This window comes from Periplaneta americana, chromosome 15 (genome assembly GCF_040183065.1).
Source record: "Periplaneta americana isolate PAMFEO1 chromosome 15, P.americana_PAMFEO1_priV1, whole genome shotgun sequence".
In the NCBI taxonomy this organism is placed as follows: Eukaryota; Metazoa; Arthropoda; class Insecta; order Blattodea; family Blattidae; genus Periplaneta; species Periplaneta americana.
Window position 1 is genome coordinate 1,219,186 of NC_091131.1, and position 25,750 is coordinate 1,244,935.

The following is a 25,750-nucleotide window of genomic DNA, read 5'->3' on the forward strand; positions in this document are numbered from 1 at the left end:
GTCCGGCTTTAATATATTTGGGAAACGTAGCAGTTTATACTTTTATAAGACCGGGTAGCTAGCCCTGTGCTTAACCCCCTCCTTGGAGGACCAGGATTTTCTTTCAGGGTTGACTCCCTTAGCTGGCATGTCGCAATTATTGCGTCAGGATCTCGCATTTTCATGTCTCAGCTGCAAAATGCACCCAGGGGTCATGACGAGGACATGACTTGGCAGGAATTCATGAATTTTAATTTCAATTTGTAAAATGTAGGGGACTTACTGTAAAATCATGGCGGACGAAAGTCGCTTACGTATAGGTACCGGTACACTTGAAATTTTGGCCACAAAAAAGAGTAAAACTATACCATATACCTTAGGAGTGTATAAGTGTGTAAAGTACACTATTTACCCTCTGAATTGTTAGGGGCTATATCTTACCCCTTACTCCCCCGTTTTTGCGCTACTGAAAGTGTAATTACATTGCTTTATCGCATTAAGTTGTTAAGGCGGCGCGTTGTTCATACTCTTCGTTATAATTAGTCGAAGAAGGGACAGTACAATATCAAGCAAATATCGCATACGGTTTTACTATATTTTGTCTTTGTATAATATTACGATGGAAAGTGAAAATGTACCAGAGGCTACCTTCGTCTGCCTCTTCCATGTAATAGATGAAACACTACAGCCACTTCAAGAGACACTGGTGATGTATTATTAAGTATAGAATACATAAAACAGTCCACGTCTGAATTTGAAAAGAAACAAAATCTTTAATCCATCTCTGTTTACAGCGATAGATTTCGAAGCATTTGGCTGGGATGTCCCTGTTTAGCCTTAAAGCGAACCAGGTGTGGTGTGGTGTAGTGTAGAACAGTCTTTACTTTTTAGTCACGTGGGTTGGATCCTTAGGTCCTGGCGTCGACGAACAGCAGTAACAAGAATCAATAGTCAGTAGATAGATGTTTTATTGTGGTATAAATGTTACAGTTTTAAGTGGACTTGCCTGAAGCAAGATCCAGAGAGAAATCACACACGGGATACAATGTCCCGCCTCTTTCATAATATTGGGTTGACCCTTTAATTACCTCTTTGAGAAATAAAATGCTTTCTTAAGGGGCGACAATCTGGAGGGGAATTAGGTATGCTTAGGGTCGTGTGAAAGGCTATGCCACCCCCTCTCACAACATATGTACCGGATATTTCCTGCAAGAAACTCTATTCTGAGGGTTGCTTTAGCTGCATGCAAGAAGAGTCCATCTTGCTTCCTAATTTTACATGGTACATTATACTAGCTTAGCACATCAATTGACATGGTTAGACTTTACAAATAAGTTCCTATGCTGTTACCTTGCAATTGCATACGAGTATGGTACAGACACATTTCAGCACACAGGCGACGTGCGAATTCCGTTGTTGTACAGTCAGATTCATATTTGAACGAACTCCGCGTTATATGCAGATAATTCAGAGTAAACCGTGCTTCCAGCCGACCTGCACGCTGTTATCTCTGTCCCCAGATGGACGCCAAGTCGCCGTGGCTCACGCCTCCCCCGCTGCACAACAGCAGCTGCGCTCACCCCCGCTTCCTCGCGCCGCCCGCGGTGGGTGCCTGGGAGCTGGCACAGGCGCTGTTCATCCTGCTGCTCTCGGTGGGCATCCTGGGCGCCAACCTGCTGGTGATCCTGGTGCTCAACAGCCGCCGCTACGCGCGCTACATCCACTCCCAGCCGCGCTACCTGCTCACCTCGCTGGCCAGCAACGACCTGGCCATCGGGCTCTTCGTCACGCCCTTCGGCTTCCTGCCCGCGCTCTACCACTGCTGGCCCTACGGCGAGATCTTCTGCCAGATACAGGTGACACCGAACTTGTCTTCTTCACCACTATGTACCACATGAATCCCTGTCTTCTTCACCGCTATATACCACCTTAATCCCTGTCTTCTTCACCACTATCTACCACATTAATCCCTGTATTCTTCACCACTATATACCACCTTAATCCCTGTCTTCTTCACCACTATCTACCACTTAATCCCTGTATTCTTCACCACTATATACCACCTTAATCCCTGTCTTCTTCACCACTATCTACCACATTAATCCCTGTATTCTTCACCACTATATACCACCTTAATCCCTGTCTTCTTCACCACTATCTACCACATTAATCCCTGTATTCTTCACCGCTATATACCACCTTAATCCCTGTCTTCTTCACCACTATCTACCACATTAATCCCTGTATTCTTCACCACTATATACCACCTTAATCCCTGTCTTCTTCACCACTATCTACCACATTAATCCCTGTATTCTTCACCGCTATATACCACCTTAATCCCTGTCTTCTTCACCACTATCTACCACATTAATCCCTGTCTTCTTCACCATTATATACCACCTTAATCCCTGTCTTCTTCACCGCTATATACCACATTAATCCCTGTCTTCTTCACCATTATATACCACCTTAATCCCTGTCTTCTTCACCACTATCTACCACATTAGTCCCTGTATTCTTCACCACTATATACCACCTTAATCCCTGTCTTCTTCACCACTATCTACCACATTAATCCCTGTATTCTTCACCACTATATACCACCTTAATCCCTGTCTTCTTCACCACTATCTACCACATTAATCCCTGTATTCTTCACCGCTATATACCACCTTAATCCCTGTCTTCTTCACCACTATCTACCACATTAATCCCTGTCTTCTTCACCATTATATACCACCTTAATCCCTGTCTTCTTCACCGCTATATACCACCTTAATCCCTGTCTTCTTCACCATTATATACCACCTTAATCCCTGTCTTCTTCACCACTATCTACCACATTAATCCCTGTATTCTTCACCACTATATACCACCTTAATCCCTGTCTTCTTCACCACTATCTACCACATTAATCCCTGTATTCTTCATCGCTATATACCACCTTAATCCCTGTCTTCTTCACCACTATCTACCACATTAATCCCTGTATTCTTCACCACTATATACCACCTTAATCCCTGTCTTCTTCACCACTATCTACCACATTAATCCCTGTATTCTTCACCGCTATATACCACCTTAATCCCTGTCTTCTTCACCACTATCTACCACATTAATCCCTGTCTTCTTCACCATTATATACCACCTTAATCCCTGTCTTCTTCACCGCTATATACCACCTTAATCCCTGTCTTCTTCACCATTATATACCACCTTAATCCCTGTCTTCTTCACCACTATCTACCACATTAATCCCTGTATTCTTCACCACTATATATCACAATAATCCCTGTACTCTGCACCACCATGGATGTCATTTTCTGTATCTGCCATCATTTTCATTATTTTGTTTTTTTCATGTTCTATGTGCCTCAATCTCACTTGCTCTGTCGTTGATTGCAATGGGATCTGGTTTTAGATGCAAGAGTAGTTTCAAATATTATAAATTGAGTAATTATATTTGCTTTTATGTCTGTATTTAAGAAATCTTGTTTTTAATTTGTGTATTGACCGTTATTTCATTATCGTGTTGTTTCTTAAAACTATAGTTAGATAATGGAAGCATTTGGAGAGTCGCACTTTCTTGCATTTCCGTATGCCAGCAAAATTCTAATTGAATCTTAAATGTTTTGTAATTAGCCGGGACAACATAGAAAATACTGAATAATGATATAACGTGGAAGAGACGTAAAATTCCAAAACGGCAGAGTTACCAACAGAGACGTATCAAATGTTCAGCGGAGATTCCTTGGTCGGAGTGCAGGTAACGAAACGAAGCGAAAGATAAAATGTCATGGAATCTGTAGCCTTATTTCCATCTGCATCATGTTCGTAATTCAAAATACTTTTGTTTGGCAATTAAGCAAAAACTTAACATCTCACTAATTACCATTTGGCAGAATTATTTTAAATATACCATCTGTTATAGTTCTAAATATGAATAACTCTTTTAAGTAAAATCGTTTATTTACATAACTTTATGAATTACTAGCCATACCCGTGCGCTTCGCTACACTTGTTAGAAATAAATATAAAGTAATACTTACTTACTTACTTACTTACTTACTTACTTACTTACTTACTGGCTTTTAAGGAACCCGGAGGTTCATTGCCGCCCTCACATAAGCCCGCTATCGGTCCCTATCCTGAGCAAGATTAATCCATTCTCTATCATCATATCCCACCTCCCTCAAATCCATTTTAATATTATCTTCCCATCTACGTCTCGGCCTCCCTAAAGGTCTTTTTCCCCCCGACCTCCCAACTAACACTCTATATGCATTTCTGGATTCGCCCATACGTGCTACATGCCCTGCCCATCTCAAACGTCTGGATTTAATCATTTAATGTTCCTAATTATGTCAGGTGAAGAATACAATGCGTGCAGTTCTGTGTTGTGTAACTTTCTCCATTCTCCTGTAACTTCATCCCTCTTAGCCCCAAATATTTTCCTGAGAACCTTATATAAAGTAATTACATAATTAAAATAGGACATTGGTCCAGGGAACATCCGAGTTTGAGAGAAGGATAAATCGTTTAATATGTTACTTAATTAAAACTTGTATACGATTATTTTGGTCCAGAGAGCACTCATTTCCTGCTAGGAACATTTTTCTTAATTGTTATTATATGCAAATAATTAAAATAGGATCATTTGGTTCAGAGAACATTTATTTATGGTGCAAGTATAATTCGTTTAACATTTTCTAAATTAGTCTTGACTGCATTCTTTAATAAATCACTTTAAATTAATGTCAATATAGAGTGGACTGTGTACGAACTTAATTTTTTATGTTAACCTCACTGTGCATCTTTTTTTTTCCTTTGTTAAGTTTATTTATGGCGGCCGGGTAGCTCAGTTGGTAGAGCAGCTGGCTACGGACTGGAAGGTCCGGGGTTCGATCCCAGGTGGTGACAGGATTTTTTCTCGTTGCCAAACTTTCAGAACGGCCCCGAGGTTCACTCAGCCTCCTATAAAATTGAGTACCGGGTCTTTCCCGGGGGTAAAAGGCGGTCAGAGCGTGGTGCCGACCACACCACCTCATTCTAGTGCCGAGGTCATGGAAAGCATGGGGCTCTACCTCCATGCCCCCCCAAGTGCCTTCATGGCATGTTACGGGGATACCTATATATAAGTTTATTTATACCCGCTTTAACATCTGTGATCATGTTGCGTGTTTAGAATGTGTAGGTATACCAGTAGACCGTTTTTTTACTTTTGTTGAGTTTCTTTTTCTATAGTGTGTTGTGGATGGCTTGTGTTCACGTAACTGATTATAGAGTTTGATTAATGTTTATCGTATTGGTAATTGAGACGGTGATGAATCATGACATGCAAATTTTCAATCTGGCATTTGCCTTTATGTCTAAGGAAAACCATGAAAAACCACAGTCAGATTGATCAGCCACAGAGTTTGAACCCTTGACCTCCCGAATGCGAGTCTCAAAATCTACCGTCTGAGCGAACTCGCTCTGTTATGCATCATTGTTTATGTAAATAAAAAATGAAAATGAATGTGGTACATAAATATTATTTTAAGAAACACAGGAAATGAATATGGGTAAGTTATGTGCGCAGGAACGCCATTTCGTGACACTTTTTAAAATAACTCAGCTCCATTGAGCTCAATGGTAAAATACTTATTTTCACTTCATATGTGCTGTATTTTTGGTCCAGTAAAAATACTCATCTTTACGACAAAACTCTTAAAAATACTATTATGTTCTGTGTACAAAAAGAAACTGAAGTGTATAACATTAGAGTATTTTATGTGGACCAATTAAAGTTGAAATAATCAAGATGTACAATATTTCGACAATATCAAGTTTTCTGTGCGTAAAAATGTACTGTATTTTAATCTTACCTCAGTCCTCATATAGCATTACATCCATCTAGAGAAACTACAATTTCAAATAGTGAAGGAATTATCGAAATCGATTAATCAGCTCCTGAGATTACTTCATACAAACATTCTCTGTGTATTAATTCCCATCACAGATTAGAAATGTATCCGTATAAAATAGTGTTCAATGAATAATGTTCTCCGTTTGTGTGCAAGGCCGCCTTAAATAGACGGATTCATTTGTTTTCATTTCATTATGCCTGTTAGTCTGAGGTGATAAAACTCTTGCATCTCGTTGAATATCAGTCCTGTCAAAGTTTGGCATAGAATAGAACTTATCGGAAATCGTTTTTAAAGAAACTTTTGTTATGTAACATTTTTTAATGAAAATGGATAATAAACGAGATATTTAAATTTATTTAATTCAGTCCCCCGTATAACCCCCCTCTTTTTAAATAAAGTATTTTGAATGACATATAGCCTAAAATCTAAGTTGGAACGAACTGAATTTATATTATAATTTTCATAGAAATCCGTTCAGCCATTATCGCGTGAATAGGTAACAGACAGACAAAAAATTAAAAAAATGCGATGTGCGATCTCAGGATGGTTAATTATACATGTTAAGACCAATTATTTTTGGAAAAGCGAAAATTACCAGAATCAATTTGGTTACAGATTTATTAGTAGTATAGATTAAAGAATAAATAATTTTTAGGGGGAAAGGAACTGGCCACTCTACCCCATTATCCCCTGGCCTAGTTGCCTTGTTGGTATCACTTGTGAGGTTCAGTTGACTAAACAACAACAAATAATTTTTCGGATATTGTGAGGATTTGCTTCTTTATGTTTGGGTTGTTTTAGTCTATGGCACATCGCCATGTTGTCCAGAGAGTACCGCTATAGTTATCAGCAGGCTTAGAATCCGGGACACTTTAGCAACCAATGTACGTACAACTTGACTATAGAATAGAATAGAATGTTTTATTTTCGCTGGCAGAGTTAAGGCCATAAGGCCTTCTCTTCCACTCAACCAGAGTTCCACAGACATGCTGTGAAGGTAAACAACGACGTCACTGTGCTGCGTTATATTCTACTGTTAGTAGTACAATCTAATGAGGGTGGAAAAAAGTTTTCATGTCCCTCGGCGACGTTCAAGGGGTTGCGTTACCATGTACATACTTACAACTAGTTCGAAAAAACTGTTCACTATGAATTGAAAATGCCCTGTGGTGGCCCGAGTTCTTTCGTAGGGAGAGACGGAAGAATACTGTACCTCTGATCACGAACCGGATTGTATACACTAACGCACAGGTAAACAGAACTCCATCCGTTGCACTGAGTCCACTTCATTCGTCAGCTGTCTCGGATCCTAAGCCTGGTTATCAGTCTCTTTCGTCGCGCGTCGGTTCGAAATTCTCACAGGAAAGCACGAGACATGGTAGGAGCTACAGTAGCAGATGGGTTCTTTTTTATCGCTGAATCAAGTATACTGGGGAAATAGTGGTAACCGACCACGGAGATTCAGGACACGTGATGTGAGATGACAGTTAACATTTTGGAACACCGTGACATTACGGAAAGGATTATTAATTGGCTTGTTAACTGTCAGTATAAATCAATAACAGTTGTAATAGTACAACATTATTGTATTAGTGTAGCTATACTGATTTGTCATTGCGCAAGATTCAATATTTGTACAACACTATCGTAGTAGCAAGTGGGTGGGACAAAAAAATAAATATTAGGTGCTAAGTCGAAGGTATATGAACCGACATGCTGGGGCCTCAGTTGCTATTGTGGACACAGCATGATGACGCACCATCACATTTCTCTCTCGATGTCCGGGATTACTGGATGCTACATTTCCGGGATGATGGGGGTCAGCAAGGTTGTTAAGCCTGAAGTGTGCAAGGTAAAGATAAACGATATTGGACAACTGAGACGTCGCATCAGATGCCATAACCTTCGTTACACCGGATATTCTGGAAAGCTGGTCATATCGAAATGCAGTCATTTAGTGGCATATATCGCTGTACCAGCCTACCTTATTATTATCATTCCAGCTTCATTAAATTCCGTTTTCACAAAAATGAATACTTACTTAAAATGACAATGCATTTGCATGATTAAAAGACACTGGCTTAGAGCCCTTCAGACGCTCTGAGTGGCTGGTGGCGAGCACTTTTCGTCGCGATGCCAACAATTATTATATTGCAGGCTTCACACGGCGCCACAGCGGCGACTGTTGGCCACCAATGCCTTACACCGCCGCAGTACTATACTGCCTATTGTGCCACGGACTTTTTTTTTTTTTCGAATTTCATTGGTGACTTCTGCTAGAAGCTCCTAAAATGATTTCTTAAACGTGCAAAGATACGAAAAAAAAAAATTACATTCCTGATGTAAATCATCAAATAAAGTGTGAAATAGTCCTCGATTCTGTCTGTCCAAAACCAATGGCTGGACCCAGGTTCTTCTATTTTTACGTCTATTCTTCCTCCGTATGAGCAAAGTATCTCTCTACGTCCATGTTCACGGGAAGACTGAAAAATTCTCTACAAAAATTTAGTGTATTAATCAGTGCTTGAAACGCGCCACTAACGAGCCACTAATGGCGCTGCTAAGGGCCTTAGAGTCGGATTTAGGATATCTTTTTTGCAGGACGTAACCTATACAAGACACAAAATGTTACGCAAAAGTCAAATTCGGTCAATTTTGGACGTCGGATGTTTCTCAGTTCAGGTCTTCATTTGTAAATAAATATTTGCATTATTTATTTACGAATGCAGGAGGCCGAGACAGTTTCTCGTTTGTCAGATGTAATGAGCTGTCTTTAGCTTTGAAGGACCCTCGTGATAAACCACTTTTTCTCGTGTTCGCTTCGTTCCTGCAACCCCATGTGGTGATAAGCACCCTCACCCCGCAAGTTTCTGTTCTTCCACATAACATGCCCCTCTGTTTCTTCTTGGATAGTCTCCACTTCTGCGTTGTCTGCTGATGCTCGTATTCTCCAGTTCTTGTCATCGCCGTCGTTCTGTAACGTTTTACCATTTTAATGTAGAAAATATTGACTTTTCACATTTCTCTAAGAAAACGCTTCTTCTCATTATTAAAAAAAGTTGATCCCAGTATCACTACGCTAGAATGGATGAAATAGATTGATCTATCTTACTGTGCAAGATGTGTCACTTATACCAACAAAATCGCAAATTAGTGGAAGTAGTACTACTACTATACTACTACTACTACTACTACTACTACTACTAGTAGTAGTAGTAGTAATAGCAATGGTAGTGGTAGTAGTAGCTGCAGTGGTAGTTGTGGTAGCAATAGCAGTATTGGTAGTGATAGTGACGGTAGCAGTATTAGTAGTGGTAGTGGTGGTAGTAGTAGCTCAGTGGTAGTGGTGGTAGTATCAGTAGTGGTGGCAGTAGCAGCAGTGGTAATGGTACTATTACATTTTAACGTCGCTAGGTTATTCAACGTGAGCGAGAATGTTCCCTAGAGTTGTGTAGGGCAGGACTTACTACTGGAGGAAGCCATACGAAGGCTTTAAAATCCATGGCTCGAAGCCCTACCCCCAGCCCAGCGGTTGCAATGTCTTATAATCCCTTTATGTCGTTTGGCACGAGTATTGATCTGACCCACTTCGTTACATGTTACCCTGTCAGCACTCGCAGTTGTGCAGCCGGCTGATTTGCGTCCCCTCGTACCACTTCGCTGACACAATTTATTCAAGTGGATACGAGTAGCAATTTCTTCATTGGGAACACAACACGGTGCAGGTATCCACAGTGACCGTGGCAGTATCGAACCTCGTAACGTCCAAACAGACGAGCAGAAGATACTGTGTCTTGCGCATGCGTGACTTCGCGCCTAAGGAAGACTCGCTTGTCGCATAGAATCAATATCAGTCCACCGAAAATTGCCCCCGTCCCAGAATCCGAAACCTGAGGACGGCATGGAAGTCAGGAGCAGGGCTGGGAGCTATGGTGCAATGAAAAGTTTTATTATATTACCGAAATACATATGATATGGCCGTGCAGGAATTCCGCATTACCGTGTAGTGACTTTGAAACTGGGCACGCCGGACGTGTAGGTTGTGCTCCCATCACAGGAGATCTGTTTAATGCGTTAGCCAACAGTTGAAGGAAAGTCATTCTTCCTCGTATTTCCGACAGATACTAACTGGCCTTCTTTCTGCACACAATGCCAACTGAATCTTGGGTAACGTCATGCACAGTGGGGTATTTGGCATCCAAAATTATCTTTGCACTTTGAGTTTAAACGTGCTGTCTTACTAATTTATTATATTTTTATACTTTTTATGAAGGAAAGCATTTCTACATCTTCAAACCATTTAATCATTCATTAAAATCAAAACATAAGTTTAACCTAAATATTCATATTATAGATTTATTAATTTGTCCTACAGAATAGTATCTGTAATATTGACAATTAATATTTGAGGAGCGAATTTTTCTCCTCAAATATTAATTCTAAATATTCATGTTTATTGCTACTTAAACTCTTACTCACATTGGTGATGAGAGCCACGGTTCATCAGAATAATTCATTTGTTATGTCAGCAGATTCTTTGACAAATCTTTTTCTAATAGCGAGACAGTATCAAGACGAAGGAGTTGGATTCTACCAAATCAACTTTTATTTTGCTACAAACTACCGTACTTGACGTGGTACGAAAGAACTGTGAGAAATATTTGTATCGGAATCATATACAGTACAGCCTCTATTATCCGTGGTAATGAAGGGGGATGGGCTGAACGGTTAATCGAAAAAATCGGATAACCCGTACCATAAAATATTTTCGTAAATTTAGTGGATAATGTTTGCAATCTCGTAAGTTCCTCCATGGGCTTGTATTGAATACGCTAGGTAGTGGATCAGAACTTCACTGATTTAAGTCTGGTTGTTAACAATGGGTTGTTAGTTGCAAGGAAACTCCTTGTAATGGCTGTCTGTTGAAAGATAGGAAGAGTGGACGTCTCATGTTGTAGATTTACTTACTTTATACACTTTATCCTTGATTTTTCTTAAATTGCATACAGTTGTGATTTCAATTCCACATTCTGAGATGAGCCACAGTTTCTCGTTCCCCAAACCACTCTATTTGCACTTTTTGATACTTAATAGCCTACAACACGATTTATTTTGATACCCGTGGAAGAAATTTTATATAGAAGTTATACAATACGACTTGAACAGTAGACCATACTGTGTAAGGGCGAAGTCTTGTAATAATCCTCTCTCGAAAAAAATAACGTGCTAATATAATGCACAGAACTTCATATATTCTGTAGAAAAAAAAACGAGAGGAAGACAGTCGGATAATCCGACAATCGGTTAATAGGGTGACGGATAATCGGGGTTCTACTGTAATTCTAAAATTTCTGTTAATATTGAACTTGCTGTGATCCGTCACGTCCCCACCAAATTAACACCAATAACGTAATTTCGTCTTCACTTAAAGATTTTACAACTCCTTCCAAATGTGTGTAATCGTATAGTCCAATAAGATCTGTAACTTTATCTTAGCATCATAATGACTCGTGCAGATAGCAATCCAATTTCACCTTGTGTAACACACTGTAGCAATGATAGAAGCTTAACTTTGTATTGTTTCGTATTATCTTCTTCAACAAACATGACAAGTACCTAATTTCACCTGGGCAGCATATTTAAGTCAATACTTAACTATCTGTAATTCTACGCAAATCTTCTTTTCTCTTTTGTTTCTTTCACTCAACTCCTGAATGTCTTCGTTAGCCGTCCCGGTCGATTCTCTACTTTAGGAGTCGCAAATATTCCTTAGAATCAATCACTATTTTTCTTGATGAATGTATGCTGTGGTCCATCTTCATTTCAATTCAGATCTAAAATGTGAAAATTGATGCTTTGTTTCTTTTATTTGTTCGTTTCAGTAATTTTCTTAGGGTAGTAGATAGTTTTGCACAAATTCTCAAAATTTTTGTTAATGTTTGGTAAACTTTGCAGCTCCATCATGTTACACAACGTCCTTCGAGTCATTGTATTGACGTCCGGTTGCCCTAAAATTACGAACAATACAAAATAGAAATAAACATAGGATCGATAAATCTGCATTTCTACTAACAGGTCTACTTTACGTTTCACAAATACCCTACTTCATCCCTTCATTTTTACATACCGGTAATCTTTCTTCCTCTCCCTTCATATGTTGACATGTAAGGCACTAAAAATTATTTCTTGCAAAATTTGAAAAATGATTTTACTCCCTCTCCATTTTTCTTCAACACGTATATATATTTTTACAAAGTAATTTATAAATTAATATTTAAGCATTCTAAATTAAAGACAGTTTTATAAAATCTATGCACGTATTGCAGAAAAAAAACCAAGTTTTGGTGATGTGCAGACAGGTTCGGAAAGGATTAATGAATCTAAATCTTGGAAAAACGCGCGATTCCGCGGTTGATTTTTACGAAGTCGTGAAGTAGAAGCCTAAACCTATTACAATAAAAAACAGTGCCGGGAAATACCCAGAAGTGGACTAATATACTCGAGTTTGCTAAAATTAGCCGAAGAAAATAATGGAAAAAAAAAACGATATTTTTTATTTGTCTTTGTCAAAATAGTTACAATATCGATGAAAATATTTAAAATGTATTCAAACTTACCGACTCCATGAGAGTCAGCAACTATCCACTTCAAATCTTACATCGAATAAATAATATTCACTGTGGAATGTAAGCTTACATGAACAATGCCGACAAAAGATACGTGCAGTAAAAGAGATAATAAAAGTTTCGACTGACAAGATTTGCGCGACGCGGTGGGAGCAGGCTAGTTTATTGGGGCTAAAAGGGCATAGCCCGTCTCGTAATATTCGGCGCGTTAATCCTATAGCCCAACTCGTCCGGGTGTGTAAGAAGAGATGAAACCAGGTACAGACTGAATATTGTATCGCATTTTGTGCAGTCAGCCTGGTTGGTGCAGTTGGTATAGCGCTGGCCTTCTGTGCCCGAGGTTGCGGGTTCGATTCCGGGCCAGGTCGATGGCATTTAAATGTGCTTAAATGCGACAGGCTCATGTCAGTAGTTTTACTGCAGTTGCGAGCATCGTTAATAAAACATAACATTTGTAACATCTTGTGCAGATTTGGGACTGCGCAACCATTTTGCAGGTTGGTATGGTTAAAAACTTTGCCATTTCGGCATAATGTATGGTACATATAAATCGTACACAGTTGTCTTTGAGCCCTTGAAGTATTGGCATGCCCATATGCCGGAACGTCTTGGCTCTGGGGAACTATCAAAAAGGGCAAGCTTGACGACTTGAGAGATCTTCTGAAGTTCTTGTCAACTGAAGAAAGGAAGTGATGTGACAGGAATGTTTTTGTTTCAAGTGCTCAAAATGACTGACAGAAATGTCAAAATAAAGGTTTAGTCGGACAGTGATGAAGGTTCGTAATACTAGTGCTTACAGTAACAAATATATCACCGGTACTTTTCCTCACTTGCTCGAGGCCTAGTACGTGTATTTTTTTCCATGAGGTCACAGAATGTTATAGAAGTTAGTATCTTAATTTGGTATAACGTATTGAAAGCTAAAATGAGCATTTTGTTCGCATTTTTCACAAACTCGATGTTTACTGGTTTTAAAGTATCCTATGCAAGAAGAGCACTTACATGATCTTTTGTGCGAGATCGTGCGTATTTGCTTGGTTTCCGCACAAAACCAATCCGCGGAAAGTCTAAAATTCCACATTCCCAACCTAACACACACAACAATTTCCCTCTTCTTACCGCTTAAGTGACATATTGATTTTACTGCTTTAGGCTTGTAACATATTATTTTTAGAGACGTTCAATATAGTAATAATTATAAATTGGAAACTTACCACTGCAATTTCACCTAAATTGCACTGTTAATTATTGTTTTCAAATATTTGCAAAAATTAAGTAAACTCTAAATCATTACATAACCTTACCGTTTAAGTTCGCATTTATAGACTGGGGGAAAAAAGACAGACGTATATCACGGCCTGCTGGAGTATAGTAAACACAGAAAACATTCTAAAGCAACAATGTTGAAGATAGATATTTTTGTTTTGCAAGTTTGCCGTCATTGAAACCAAGATGGAGATTTCATTGCAACTAATTAGAAATTCCTCTTTCAGGTATGTAATAAACGATCTTCGCACAAAATAATGTACGATACACGAGCGGTATGTTTTCTTTCAATTCTCGGAAATTAAAAAAGCTCAACTACGTTTCGCTTTTTCAAACTTTTCCTCGAACATGAAAACTTCAACATACCGCTCTTGTAACACATATTACTATTATGTTACTCGTTTTCAGTATTTCCTTTTTTTATTTCAGTGACAAAATATTCTTATAAGTAGTTACTAAAGACAATTATATTCATTATGGCATAAGCCTCGTTATCATCAAATATGATTCAAATTTGAATTTTCAATATACATTTTCTCAAAACTTACATTTCATAGAAGTGGCCTTCTTGCACCCAACCTGTCAATTGATGAAAAACAAACTCGTTTCTCAACAGTATCCGAACCCTGGACTTTGTAGTCTGCAAGCGAGCACGCCACCACAGAACTATCAGAATTCTTGCTGTGATTTGTCATACTGTGTCGTGTTTGTTACATAATGACTCTTGGGCATTAATTTGACCTTATTTTCGTGCCTTTTGCATTAGTTGTGAAGTGCTACTCCAGTAATGTACTTTATGCTGTTGCAGTCGCTGCTGCGGGGCGCCCTCAGCCAGCAGAGCGCCGTGATCCTGATCTGCATGGCCATGGACCGCTACATGTGCATGCTGCACCCCGTGCGCTACCACAAGCACTCCAGCAAGAAGGTAGGCCTATCCTGTGAATACACACCTTGTATTGCATGCGGTTTGTAATGCTTCTTTGCGTTGAACAGTTTGATGTCTGATAATTGTTTTTCACAGAACACAGTGCATTACTGCATTACTTCATATTTACTTACTTACTTACTGGCTTTTAAGGAACCCGGAGGTTCATTGCCGGTCTCACATAAGCCCGCCATTGGTCCCTATCCTGAGCAAGACTAATCCAGTCTCTATCATCATATCCCACCTCCCTCAAATCCATTTTAATATTATCCTCCCATCTACGTCTCGGCCTCCCCAAAGATCTTATTCCCTCCGGCCTCCCAACTAACACTCGATATGCATTTCTGGATTCGCCCATACGTTCTACATGCCCTGCTCATCTCAAACGTCTGGATTTAATGTTCCTAATTATGTCAGGTGAAGAATACAATGCGTGCAGCTCTGCATTGTGTAACTTTCTCCATTCTCCTGTAACTTCATCCCTCTTAGCCCCAAATATTTTCCTAAGAACTTTATTCTCAAACACCCTTAATCTGTGTTCCTCTCTCAAAGTGAGAGTCCAAGTTTCACAACCATACAGAACAACCGGTAATATAACTGTTTTATAAATTCTAACTTTCAGATGTTTTGACAGCAGACTAGATGACAAAACTTTCTCAACCGAATAATAACAGGCATTTCCCATATTTATTCTGTGTTTAATTTCCTCCCGAGTATCACTTATATTTGTTACTGTTGCTCCAAGATATTTGAATTTTTCCACTCTTCAAAGGATAAATTTCCAATTTTTATATTTTCATTTCGGAGTACAATATTCCGGTCACGAGACATAATTAGAAGTCATAAAGTATGCATTCTCTATTCTTCTTTTAAAAAATGACCTTTAATTTTTTTTACTCTCTCCATTGGAACTGACGTCCGCCCCTGCATTGTTTTGAAACGTACCGCCATGTACAACGAGTGGCGTACCGCACTGGAGTAACTGAGCGAGGAGTGGGGATGCTTGCGAGGTCACGAATGCCCATGGCTGATGTAGCGTAATGTGCTTACGTATATTAAAAAGAAAAGTGAATTGTAGTAAAACTCCGTCAAGACATTATTACGGGGAAATATTTTAAGAATCACAAATGATGGCACTACTGATCCTGTGGCAGGCAATCTGCTCCATCCTGGCGAAGCACTGCAGGCGGCTGCGTGGTTGTCAGGTAGGCTAGTCACGACGAAGAGTCCGGTGAACTATCGAACTGACTTGTCTGAGATTGCTTATCAGTAAAATGTGTCATCTCAAGAATTCAGTGTGCCTCCGCAGCGCTCAAGCTGAAGGCAGTGTGTACGAAGCGGGTTCCACTCTTATTAGATGAAACCGGGGCTTCTGATGTCTCGCGGCAGAGCTGCCCTTGTCGTGTTGGCATTCTCAGAATTAATTGAAGTTCTCTATTTTGTTTCTGTATATTGTAATTCATATTTCTATATCCAGAGCCTTTTGAACTATAGTGCCTTTTAAGATATACAGGCCGTTAAAAAAGAGGCATTCAATATTTTGAAAGGTGGTAGCGTTTTATGGGTGTTTGAATGCTTGCTCCTCAATCGTATGTTATGGTTGTTACATGGTTGCTCCTCAGCTGTATGTTATGTTGTTTGCAGGGGTGCGTGGCGGTGATCAGTCTGACGTGGGTGACGTCCGTGACGCTGTTCGCCGTGATGGTGCTGCCTCGCGGCGGCTACTACTTCAACCCCACCGGTCTCCTGGCGTGTGACCCGTTCTTCTCGCGGCCCAGTTTGCGCATCCTGGCGTCGTGCCTCTTCTACTTCCCCACCACCATGATCCTCATGTACTGCTACGGCTCCGCCTTCCACGTCAACAAGCTGCGCCTCAAGCGCGTCGTGTGCGCCGACGACGCCAACATGGAGAAGGTGAGTCAGAACAACGCGATGGAGCCAGCATGGAGAAGGTGAGTCAGAACAACGCGATGGAGCCAGCATGGAGAAGGTGAGTCAGAACAACGCGGTGGAGTCAACATGGAGAAGGTGAGTCAGAACAACGCGATGGAGCCAACATGGAGAAGGTGAGTCAGAACAACGCGATGGAGCCAGCATGGAGAAGGTGAGCCAGAACAACGCGGTGGAGCCAACATGGAGAAGGTGAGTCAGAACAACGCGATGGAGCCAACATGGAGAAGGTGAGTCAGAACAACGCGATGGAGCCAACATGGAGAAGGTGAGTCAGAACAACGCGATGGAGCCAGCATGGAGAAGGTGAGTCAGAACAACGCGATGGAGCCAACATGGAGAAGGTGAGTCAGAACAACGCGATGGAGCCAACATGGAGAAGGTGAGTCAGAACAACGCGATCCAGTTGAAACATGAGCTCCTTTGTGATCTAATTCCAGACTGGTTCTGCAGGTGAGGCAGGTTTAGCATATTACCACAAAATCATCTCCCACAAGATATGAGTCATTCCACGTCAAATCGCACAAAATTATACAAATTTTGACCTTGATATTTTTGATTGCGTTTATTTTATTTATTTATTTTTTTCATGCAAGAAATTGTGCCCCCCATAATGCTCACATTTAAATTGTGTCTACCATTTGATATTAAGCTTTTCGCTCACCATCCCCAGGATGCAGATTTTGTACAAAAATTGACAGAGCACGTTCGTACCCTTGACTCGCGATGTTTACTTGTCCATGATTTGCAACGGCTGCCGCAGAGTTTCAGCCATGTGATGTCCGTATGCACACAGTCTAGTATATACAGTCGCGAAGCTCAATACGTAGTAAATATGCAAACATTAGGTAGTTGCTCACCACTAAGATCGCTAATATCGCCTCATTACAGGCAATGCAAAATAGTACCGTCACAGTCTATTGTTTGTAGCACCCTCAAAACTCAAGCTTCGTTACTGTATATAGTAGACTGTGGTATGCACACACAGAAACGTCATCAATCTTATGCTTATCTCGTTGCAGCTGGTGGCGTACGAGCGGCGCCTCAGCACGAGCGCGTCGCGCACCATGGCCGCCATATCGCTGGGCTTCATCGTGATGGTGACGCCGTGGACCATCCAGGAGGTGGTGGCCGCCTGCACCGGCACCAAGGTGAATGCTCCACTGTTACGCCCCACATACTGAATTGAATACTTTCTAAAGTGAGTGACATGAACATTTTAAACACAGTCCATAACAACTGGCAATATTGGCCGACTCAAGTTAAAGAGGAAACTTACTGTATTAGTAAGAAACTGTACCAGCAGGGGACATCAAATCCCGTCGTCAATTCGCAGCCTAAATTTCCTATTGATTAATAAAAGCATGCATATAATTCTGTTTTCATATGAGTAGTAGGCCTATTCCGTTGTTCTCCGTCTGCATTCAGGCATGACCTGTAAAGGTAAGCGTTCACTACATCGCATCGGACGAATCGCACGGATCGGAAAAAGACTATCTTTGCTGTAATTGTTATGTAACCGCGTTCACTACATCGTATAGCACGCATCGGGTCTCGGCAAATCCGTCCACGTTTCTCGGATGAGCAACTTTTCCGATGCGTGCGATCATGGCCTTCTTCAATAAATCAGTTTTAATTGGTGAACTGTACTATTATGTTGTGCCATGTTCAGTGTCGCGCCAAAATGGCAGACGGAAAACTTATTTCGCTTGTAGAAAATTGCGGAGAATTATATATTTTGAGGCGTTCCCATTACAGTAATCAAGTCGTTTCTTACATATATATTATGTAACCAATACTTCTTTCTTTTCTTCCTCTTCAATTAAGACGTATGAAGCAATTACAAATTCTTATTCGCTAACAGACGTAATTAATAGACCTAACCTCAACTCCTCTGCTTTCAGTAATGTCAATATCGTACGACGCCATGTTTTAAACAGCTGAGAGGGGAATCCCATGAGGCGATGAGGTGGTGCCGTTACAGTGAACGCACTGCACTTAAAATATCTGTTGCGTGCGATTCGATGTAGTGAACGCTTACCTTAATAGACGTCCGACGCAAACATTTGGCATTTCAGTGAACTTAATAACTTCAATGAACTACCGGTAATGCGTCTAATGTAGTTACTAAGTCTACTAAATGTAGGCGGTTTACGTGTAAAGGAACAAAGGCTTCATGGAACAGTTTTACAAAGAAGAATATTCGCCATGTTGTACATGATGCCTGTATTAACATTTAAGGCAGATATAAACTCCTTTGATTGACCACACGTCTTTGTTGTTCCACCTCCCTCTGGTTATCGTTAAGCCCAGCATGAACTCGGCTTTAAGGCTATGGTTCGGTGAAAATAACCAAAAAACCATTAGAAAATGAAAATGTTGTTTTTAACTCTAAACAATAAATAATATTTCAGTTTTCTAAATCTGTACTTATTTTGCCCTATAACAATTTAAAGCCCCTTTGGACGAATTTAAAGGGACCAGCGCATGCGTGGAGCTGCAGCCCTTTAAACTGACACTCAGCCGTCATTCTGACAGACTTTGTTCTTCATTCTAACTAATTTTATTTTTCACTCAGTTCATATTTCGCGCTATTATATAGGAGAAATAGTGTGTGTAGTAGATCTGTATAGGAAAGAAAGATATCGATAGTATATACATATACATGCTGTACTTTGATACTCGTTTTCTCAATTTTCAATATTTTGTAACATTCAGAGTGCTCTAATGAATGCACTTTTCCTCCAATCTCAGTGAAATTTTGCACAGAAGTCCACACAAAAGCATGTGAAGTAAACTGATACATGTGTTTTCTTCTGTTATTGGAAGTATTCAAATCACCATGTGTTGAGAACCTGATAAGCTTTAAAAAAATTGAAAAAATTAACAACTAAAAGGGTAGATATTTTTTTCTCAAAAAGTAATTGGAAAAATAAGCAAAGCAAGTGTCATATTTTACATATATCTATCAGGAATAAATTAAATAATTATAAATTTAAAGAAAAAATTATGTAAACTTTGAAAATTGAGACAATTATAATTCAGTATTAAAAAAAAAACAAAATTAATCATAAATAAATTAATTATAATATCAAGGTGAAAATTTATGTATTGCATGTCCACATTGTAAGAAATATGTGGTAAAAGTTTCACATTAATTCATTTAAAAATGTAGGAGTTAGAAAGTTCACAGATCCATAGCCTTGTGCTTGAGGGGGAATCTCAGCGTCGTGCGGCTGGACAACCTCGCTGTGTGCTTACAACACGATCAGACAGCACAACTCACCGACCATACCTATTAGAAGAAGAACATCTGAAGTGTGATTAGTGTGATATGCGATGTATGCAATGGAGGAGGAATGGAACTGGACACCCTACTCAATTATCTCCTGGCTTAGTTGCCTCATGAGTGTTGCCTAATTGGTGTCACGAAGTTCGAACCAGTATTCGGACTGCTGACAAAAACGACCTTATTGGAATTCAGAAACGTGATGTTAGGCTATGCAGCCTGCACGTCCACAGAAGCAGTAGTACAATGTTGAATGTGGAGAAGTGGACTTTGGGACAATGTGCGAACAGCAGGGATGTCCAATAAGTCGTATCAAGTTGCGATGCACTGCCGCTCAGAGCGCGGGCTTATCGTTCGATCCCCGATGGTGAATGGCATGTTGAGATTTTGTTTTCGGGGTTATCCCTTTTCCTTGAGCAGTACAAGCTCCATCCCATCCTACTTTCGTTTTTTATCATATTTTTGCATATCACAAAAATATATGGTATCAGGGTGTTTTACGAAATCCAGACATCCGATTATCAGGGCGGGAACGAGCTTGCCTCCCATTGGGTCATTCACACACAGCGGATAGTCGGTGAATTGTTAGGACATTTCTGGAGTTTTTAGCCTTGTATACAGTGTTGCCATATTTAGTGATAAGTTGCTCAATTTAGGGAATTTTGAATCGGTCTCGGCGACAAATTTTGAAAAATACGATTAGCGACTTTTCTACTGATTTTTATATTCTTTCACTTTTTCCTTTCTTTTAAGTTAAAACATTCAATTGAAGTCATGCACTTCTTAGTTTTAGAAGAGGCATGAGTGAATGACTGAGTAGTCTGATGATTCATACGTGGAAGCCCTGACCTCATATATTTGTGATCAGTGATCAGGGGTGAAAGATGCTGATTCAATGATTCTCACGGTTAGGTCTCTCTCAATGCTACTGCTCCAACACCGATGAACGGTGGCAACTGTGACTGTCACGTGACGAGTCGCGAGCTCCAGCTAATTCTTGGTTCTTCCCCGCAACGCGGAGATTTTCCACTCCGAACCGACCCGAGGCAATTGAGTTTTGGACAGTTCGTGTGAAGCAAATGAGACTGTAGTTTTAGCTGGTTGTAATATATTTTAATATATAAGATTTAAAAAGGGTTAGATTTCACAAAAAAAAAAAAAAAATGGTCAAACGCTTGGGTGAAAATTTCCACACTTACAATTTGCCAGAAAGTGTAGTGTCAATGATTGGATCAAGTGCAGTGTATTCACAATTAGCTGTTCCCACAGCTTCCACCTCAACATCACAGCTGTCAACAACACAACCAGACTCCGCAGAAGAGGGTGACGAGGAGGAAATTATATTTTTCTCCGCATATGTATGTTTTTCTTATTTTTATTTACTGATATTTATTATTAATTTTTAGCGACATTTCTGGGGATTTTTAACAAACTTTGGAGAGATTTACCTATTTTTTGTTGAAATTTTAGCGAGATTGTAGGGCGATATGTTGGCAACAGTGCTTGTAAAACACGAGAAGGACGAGACCAGCGGCGAAGAATCCAGGTCGTCGTGGCGCCGTTTGTTATTCCACAGTGTGGTGGTGCAGGCAGCTCTCATAAGTGGTCAGATCGGGTTGGCAACACTGCAGTGATCACGAGTTGCCAAGCAGCTGAGCGGTCATGGTCTGGGCACAGTATAAGAAGAATCAGTAGGGACAACTCTTGTCGGCACCTTTGATGTTGTTGGTACTAAATTCAAGTTCAGTAAGGTCTAGTTCTCAATGAATCCAATTATGTCGCTAGTATCAAACCACTATCAAAATATTAGTAAAATATTTATTTATTTATTTTATTGGTCAGTAATACGAATAATTTTGTATGTATATTATCTATCAATATTATGTCGCTAGGAAGTCCATTGTTGACGCACTTCACTTCGCACTTCACCGCAACGGACGCCATGATGTATTATGTTGTACTTGGATCAATTTTACCAACATAAACAGTGACTTGAACGTTAGCGTCAATTAGTGAATATTTTCATGATGATTGCATACGGAAGTAATTATTATTATGGTTATATTGCCCTTCCTTTGTCTCATGTCTTTAAAATTATTAAAAGATGAGTAATGAATGTTTTCAGTTAATATTAAATTATGCCAGCCCTGCGTAGATGGAGATCCATCTGGTGGAGGTTCCAGATAATACACCCGGTTTCGTGACATGCGCACTCAGAACTTGTTCCCACGAAATGGCTTAGGTGTCTTTACTGTATGTTTTCTATACTGTGGTCTGGGCGACAGCTCACGCCTTCATTCTTCAATGATTTTATTTACTCGTTCCTTTTTAACACCATAATATCTCACTCGAAATTCGTCACAGATGTTCATTTTCCAATCATTCTCGAACCATCTGAACTCCTGAATAAATTCATCAGTAGGGCTGATCCCAGCCCAGACCAACGACAATTCAATGTGAGTGCACTAACTCGAAACTGTTATTTGCAGGTACAAGACACTTATTGAACATCCTCCGTTTATCCACTTAAATTATACAATTTGAAGCTGTTTGAGTAAAATCGAATGTTTTGTAAGATTTGAAAGTATGCTTGTTGTGCGAAATAAGGATAGAAACCTTTTGTGCACAGTGACACGAATAATAATTCAGTAATAAGTTAATATAATTCAGGACGTGATAAACGTTTGAGGACGAATATGGCACCTTTGTAACTTTTCCCCCCTCTATTGTTTCACTCGTCATCCTCTGTTTCTCGTCCCTTTGCATGCTTGTCTCTGCGCAGGTGCCGCCCTTCATCGACTTCGTGGTGACGTGGCTGGCGCTGAGCAACAGCTTCTGGAATCCCTTCCTGTACTGGCTGCTCAACAACCACTTCCGCCGGATCAGCAAGGAGCTGCTGCTGTCCAAGGTGAGATACGAAGCCAGTAAACATTTACATTTCCAACACTGGCCTGTTTCGCATACCGCAACACACTAGCAGTTTTTAAAACAATTTTTAATTTAATTAGCATGACTGTAAATGGACTAGAGCGGACCGGAACAGGCGTTTCTGTCCCGTCTCGTAAGAAATGGCCGTTGTCCATACCGGGTCGCATTAAGTATCTGTTAATTATAGGTCTCATGTCATATTTTCTATTAACCGTTAATTAAATGTTAAAAGTCCCGCGCCGTGGCGTCGTGGGCTAAGGCATGCTGCCTAGGACTCGCGTTACGGAATGCGCGCTGGTTCGAGTCCTCATGATGGAAGACATTCCCTTATGAAATTTCGGTCAGTGTATAGGACCGGTGCCCACCCAGCATCGTGATGCACTTGGGGAGCTACGATGGGTAGCGAAAATCCGGTTTCGCAAACCAGCTATAACGGCTGGGAGGATCATCGTGCTAACCACACAATACCTCCATTCTGGTTGGATGATCGTCCATTTCTGCTTCGGTATGTGGACGTGAGGCCAGCAGCCGGCTAGTCGGTCTTGGTCCTTCATGGGCTGTAGCGCCATGAATTTATTTTTATTTTGCTAATTATTAAAAATTCTGACGATATGTCAAGTCGACACTGTCGGTTCTGCTGTCCTGCATTATAGCTCTCGCTAATTTATATATATATATTGTTCACTTTAACACACATTAAAACTATGATAAAACTGTTTGAAAGAATTATAAAAAAGGTAATACACCTTAATGACAGACGGCCCTTTTCAACACCGGTGTGGTGTCATCATCTGTCCTTGGAACTACTGCTGCCCCACTCGTCTTGATTTCCGGCCATTGCTTTCGTTAGTTGTGGATGTGTATGGTGGGAGGGTTATTTTCATGTCGTGTATTATGAGACCAAATAGTGTATGTGTTCGCAAGCACACAATAACATACACATTTATTTAATACACAATTGCAATTCAGTACACATATTATGTGCCATGTGCAGAGTCTTCGTGTCTGGCCAACAGCAAACAATTCTCTATCAACGTTGTTGTGTTAAGTCGACTTATTATTATGGGCGTGCTTCTGTTTAATCAAAAGGAAATAAATTATTATTATTATTATTATTCAGCGTCGTGGCCGAGAAAGCCCTTCACACGTCCCGTGTATGACGCAGCTCTGCTTCCCTCCGCAGGTGCCGTGCCGTCGGCGCCAGGAGGCGCTGGGCGCCAAGGCGCGCTGCTGCAGCGTCACGACCGCCGCCGCCCCCCCTGCGCCCGCCGCCCGCACCGACCTGGAGGGCCTCAGCGAGAAGTACTGGGGCGAGATCCTGGAGCGCACCGTGTCGTCCAACAGCCTGCAGCGGCTGCAGCGGGTGTACGGCCACCGAGCCACGCCGCCCCCGCCGCCGCCGCCGCCCCCGGCGCTGGGGCCGCTCGACATGTGCTAGTGTGAATGCTCAATGTTGTTTTAGAGCCTGCCTGTAACAGCGACTATTTTTATATCACTGTGCAGCTGTAGCCGGACTACTCAATAAATGGTTGGTTACGCAGCTGGCTTCCTGTCATTCACGTTTGCTTCATACATCGAAACAGTAGTAGTAATAATTGTTTCTATGCATCTGAAGTCTGACTAATGTAATATGTACCTAGTCGGCGATGTAGGCAATGGAGGGGAAAGGAACTGGCCACCCTACCCCATTATCTCCTGGCCTAGTTGCCTCATAAGTGGTGTCTTCTTGGCATCACTTGAGAGGTTCAGACTGTCTTGACAGAGTCATTCCTTGTGCTGATAGCAACCTGCTCACCAGCAGATGTTTTCTGCAGACAGCAGACAGTTCTTAGTTGCGTTTGCGGCCACTAGAGCACGGCGTAATTGCGGAATGAAATAGACACCGGGAGATGAGTGGTGCGGTGTTACTCAGTTCCTCGTTGTAATTACCGTTGCGCTTTGGGTTTTGAATGTGTTGGGTGTCTGCTTAGCTTCGTAATGTTTCGAGTTGTTAGTATTATTACACTGCTATGCCAATTTTGACTTTTTTGGTTATAATTTTTTAAATTTCAGAAACCCTGACGTGGTACAGAAAACCTAAATACGGACTCGGATTCAGGGCACTTCAGTTGTCTTTTTTTTTTTTTTTTCACCAAAAATATTTTGGTCGCTGACAGTATTGCTTTTCTTGGATGTGGCTTCCCAAAATCTCAGTTGGAAATGCGTCAGATTCGTAGCTTTGTCTGCCCAGTGTGCGGTGAAATATTCTTCGTTATATTGGCACGATTTTATCCCACCATTCACTGCTATAACCACCATTTCTTCGTTTTGTTGTCATAATTTGTATGAATAATAATAATGCCTGTGGGATCTCACGGCATAGCTATAGACAGGCAAAGTGTGAAATTCCATGCTCTAAAGCAGCTGTCATCGCCACAATGCAGACTCGAGCTAGTGTCTCTTACCCACAGATAAGAGACTGCACTGTGGTGCATCCGTGGCAGCTGACGGGTATGCTCTCGCCCTCTTCCTGCTGCACGACAGCATATTACGATGCACTGCTTACCCGTTACCCATTTCAGCGAGTGCTGACGACCACTGCTCAAAACAATTCCTGCTGGCATTATAGGAACAAGAATTTTCACGATTCACTCTACTCCATCTTCTGGCCTAGTTGCCTCATGAGTCATTCCTTATTGGTATCACTTATGAGGTTCATACCTGTCTTCGAAAGTTGGTGTAGAATGCAGTTGACGCCCAAAAATGTTCATATTTGATAATATTTCCACATAAAAATCTTCATATTGTTTCATGTTTTTTCCCTCTGTTAATATGCATTTCTCTGAGCCGGGCTCTCCAGATGACTTCAAGGAAACACTTGAAAAACCGAAGCCAT

At 40.7% G+C, this 25,750-nt stretch overlaps 1 protein-coding gene across 5 annotated transcripts in view; it reads left to right on the forward strand.

Moving 5' to 3' along the window:
* Nucleotides 1-24,420, forward strand: part of LOC138715795 (trace amine-associated receptor 1) — a 42,285-nt gene extending 17,865 nt beyond the window's left edge. For all 5 annotated transcript variants that reach the window (XM_069848873.1, XM_069848875.1, XM_069848876.1 and 2 more), the window contains exons 2-7: nt 1,500-1,835; nt 14,592-14,708; nt 16,353-16,622; nt 17,681-17,809; nt 22,730-22,855; nt 24,059-24,420. In XM_069848873.1, coding sequence (XP_069704974.1) covers nt 1,500-1,835; nt 14,592-14,708; nt 16,353-16,622; nt 17,681-17,809; nt 22,730-22,855; nt 24,059-24,313 — 1,233 coding nt within the window. In that variant the 3' untranslated portion in view covers nt 24,314-24,420. The remainder of the gene's footprint in view (nt 1-1,499; nt 1,836-14,591; nt 14,709-16,352; nt 16,623-17,680; nt 17,810-22,729; nt 22,856-24,058) is intronic.
* The last annotated feature ends 1,330 nt before the right edge of the window (nt 24,421-25,750 follow it).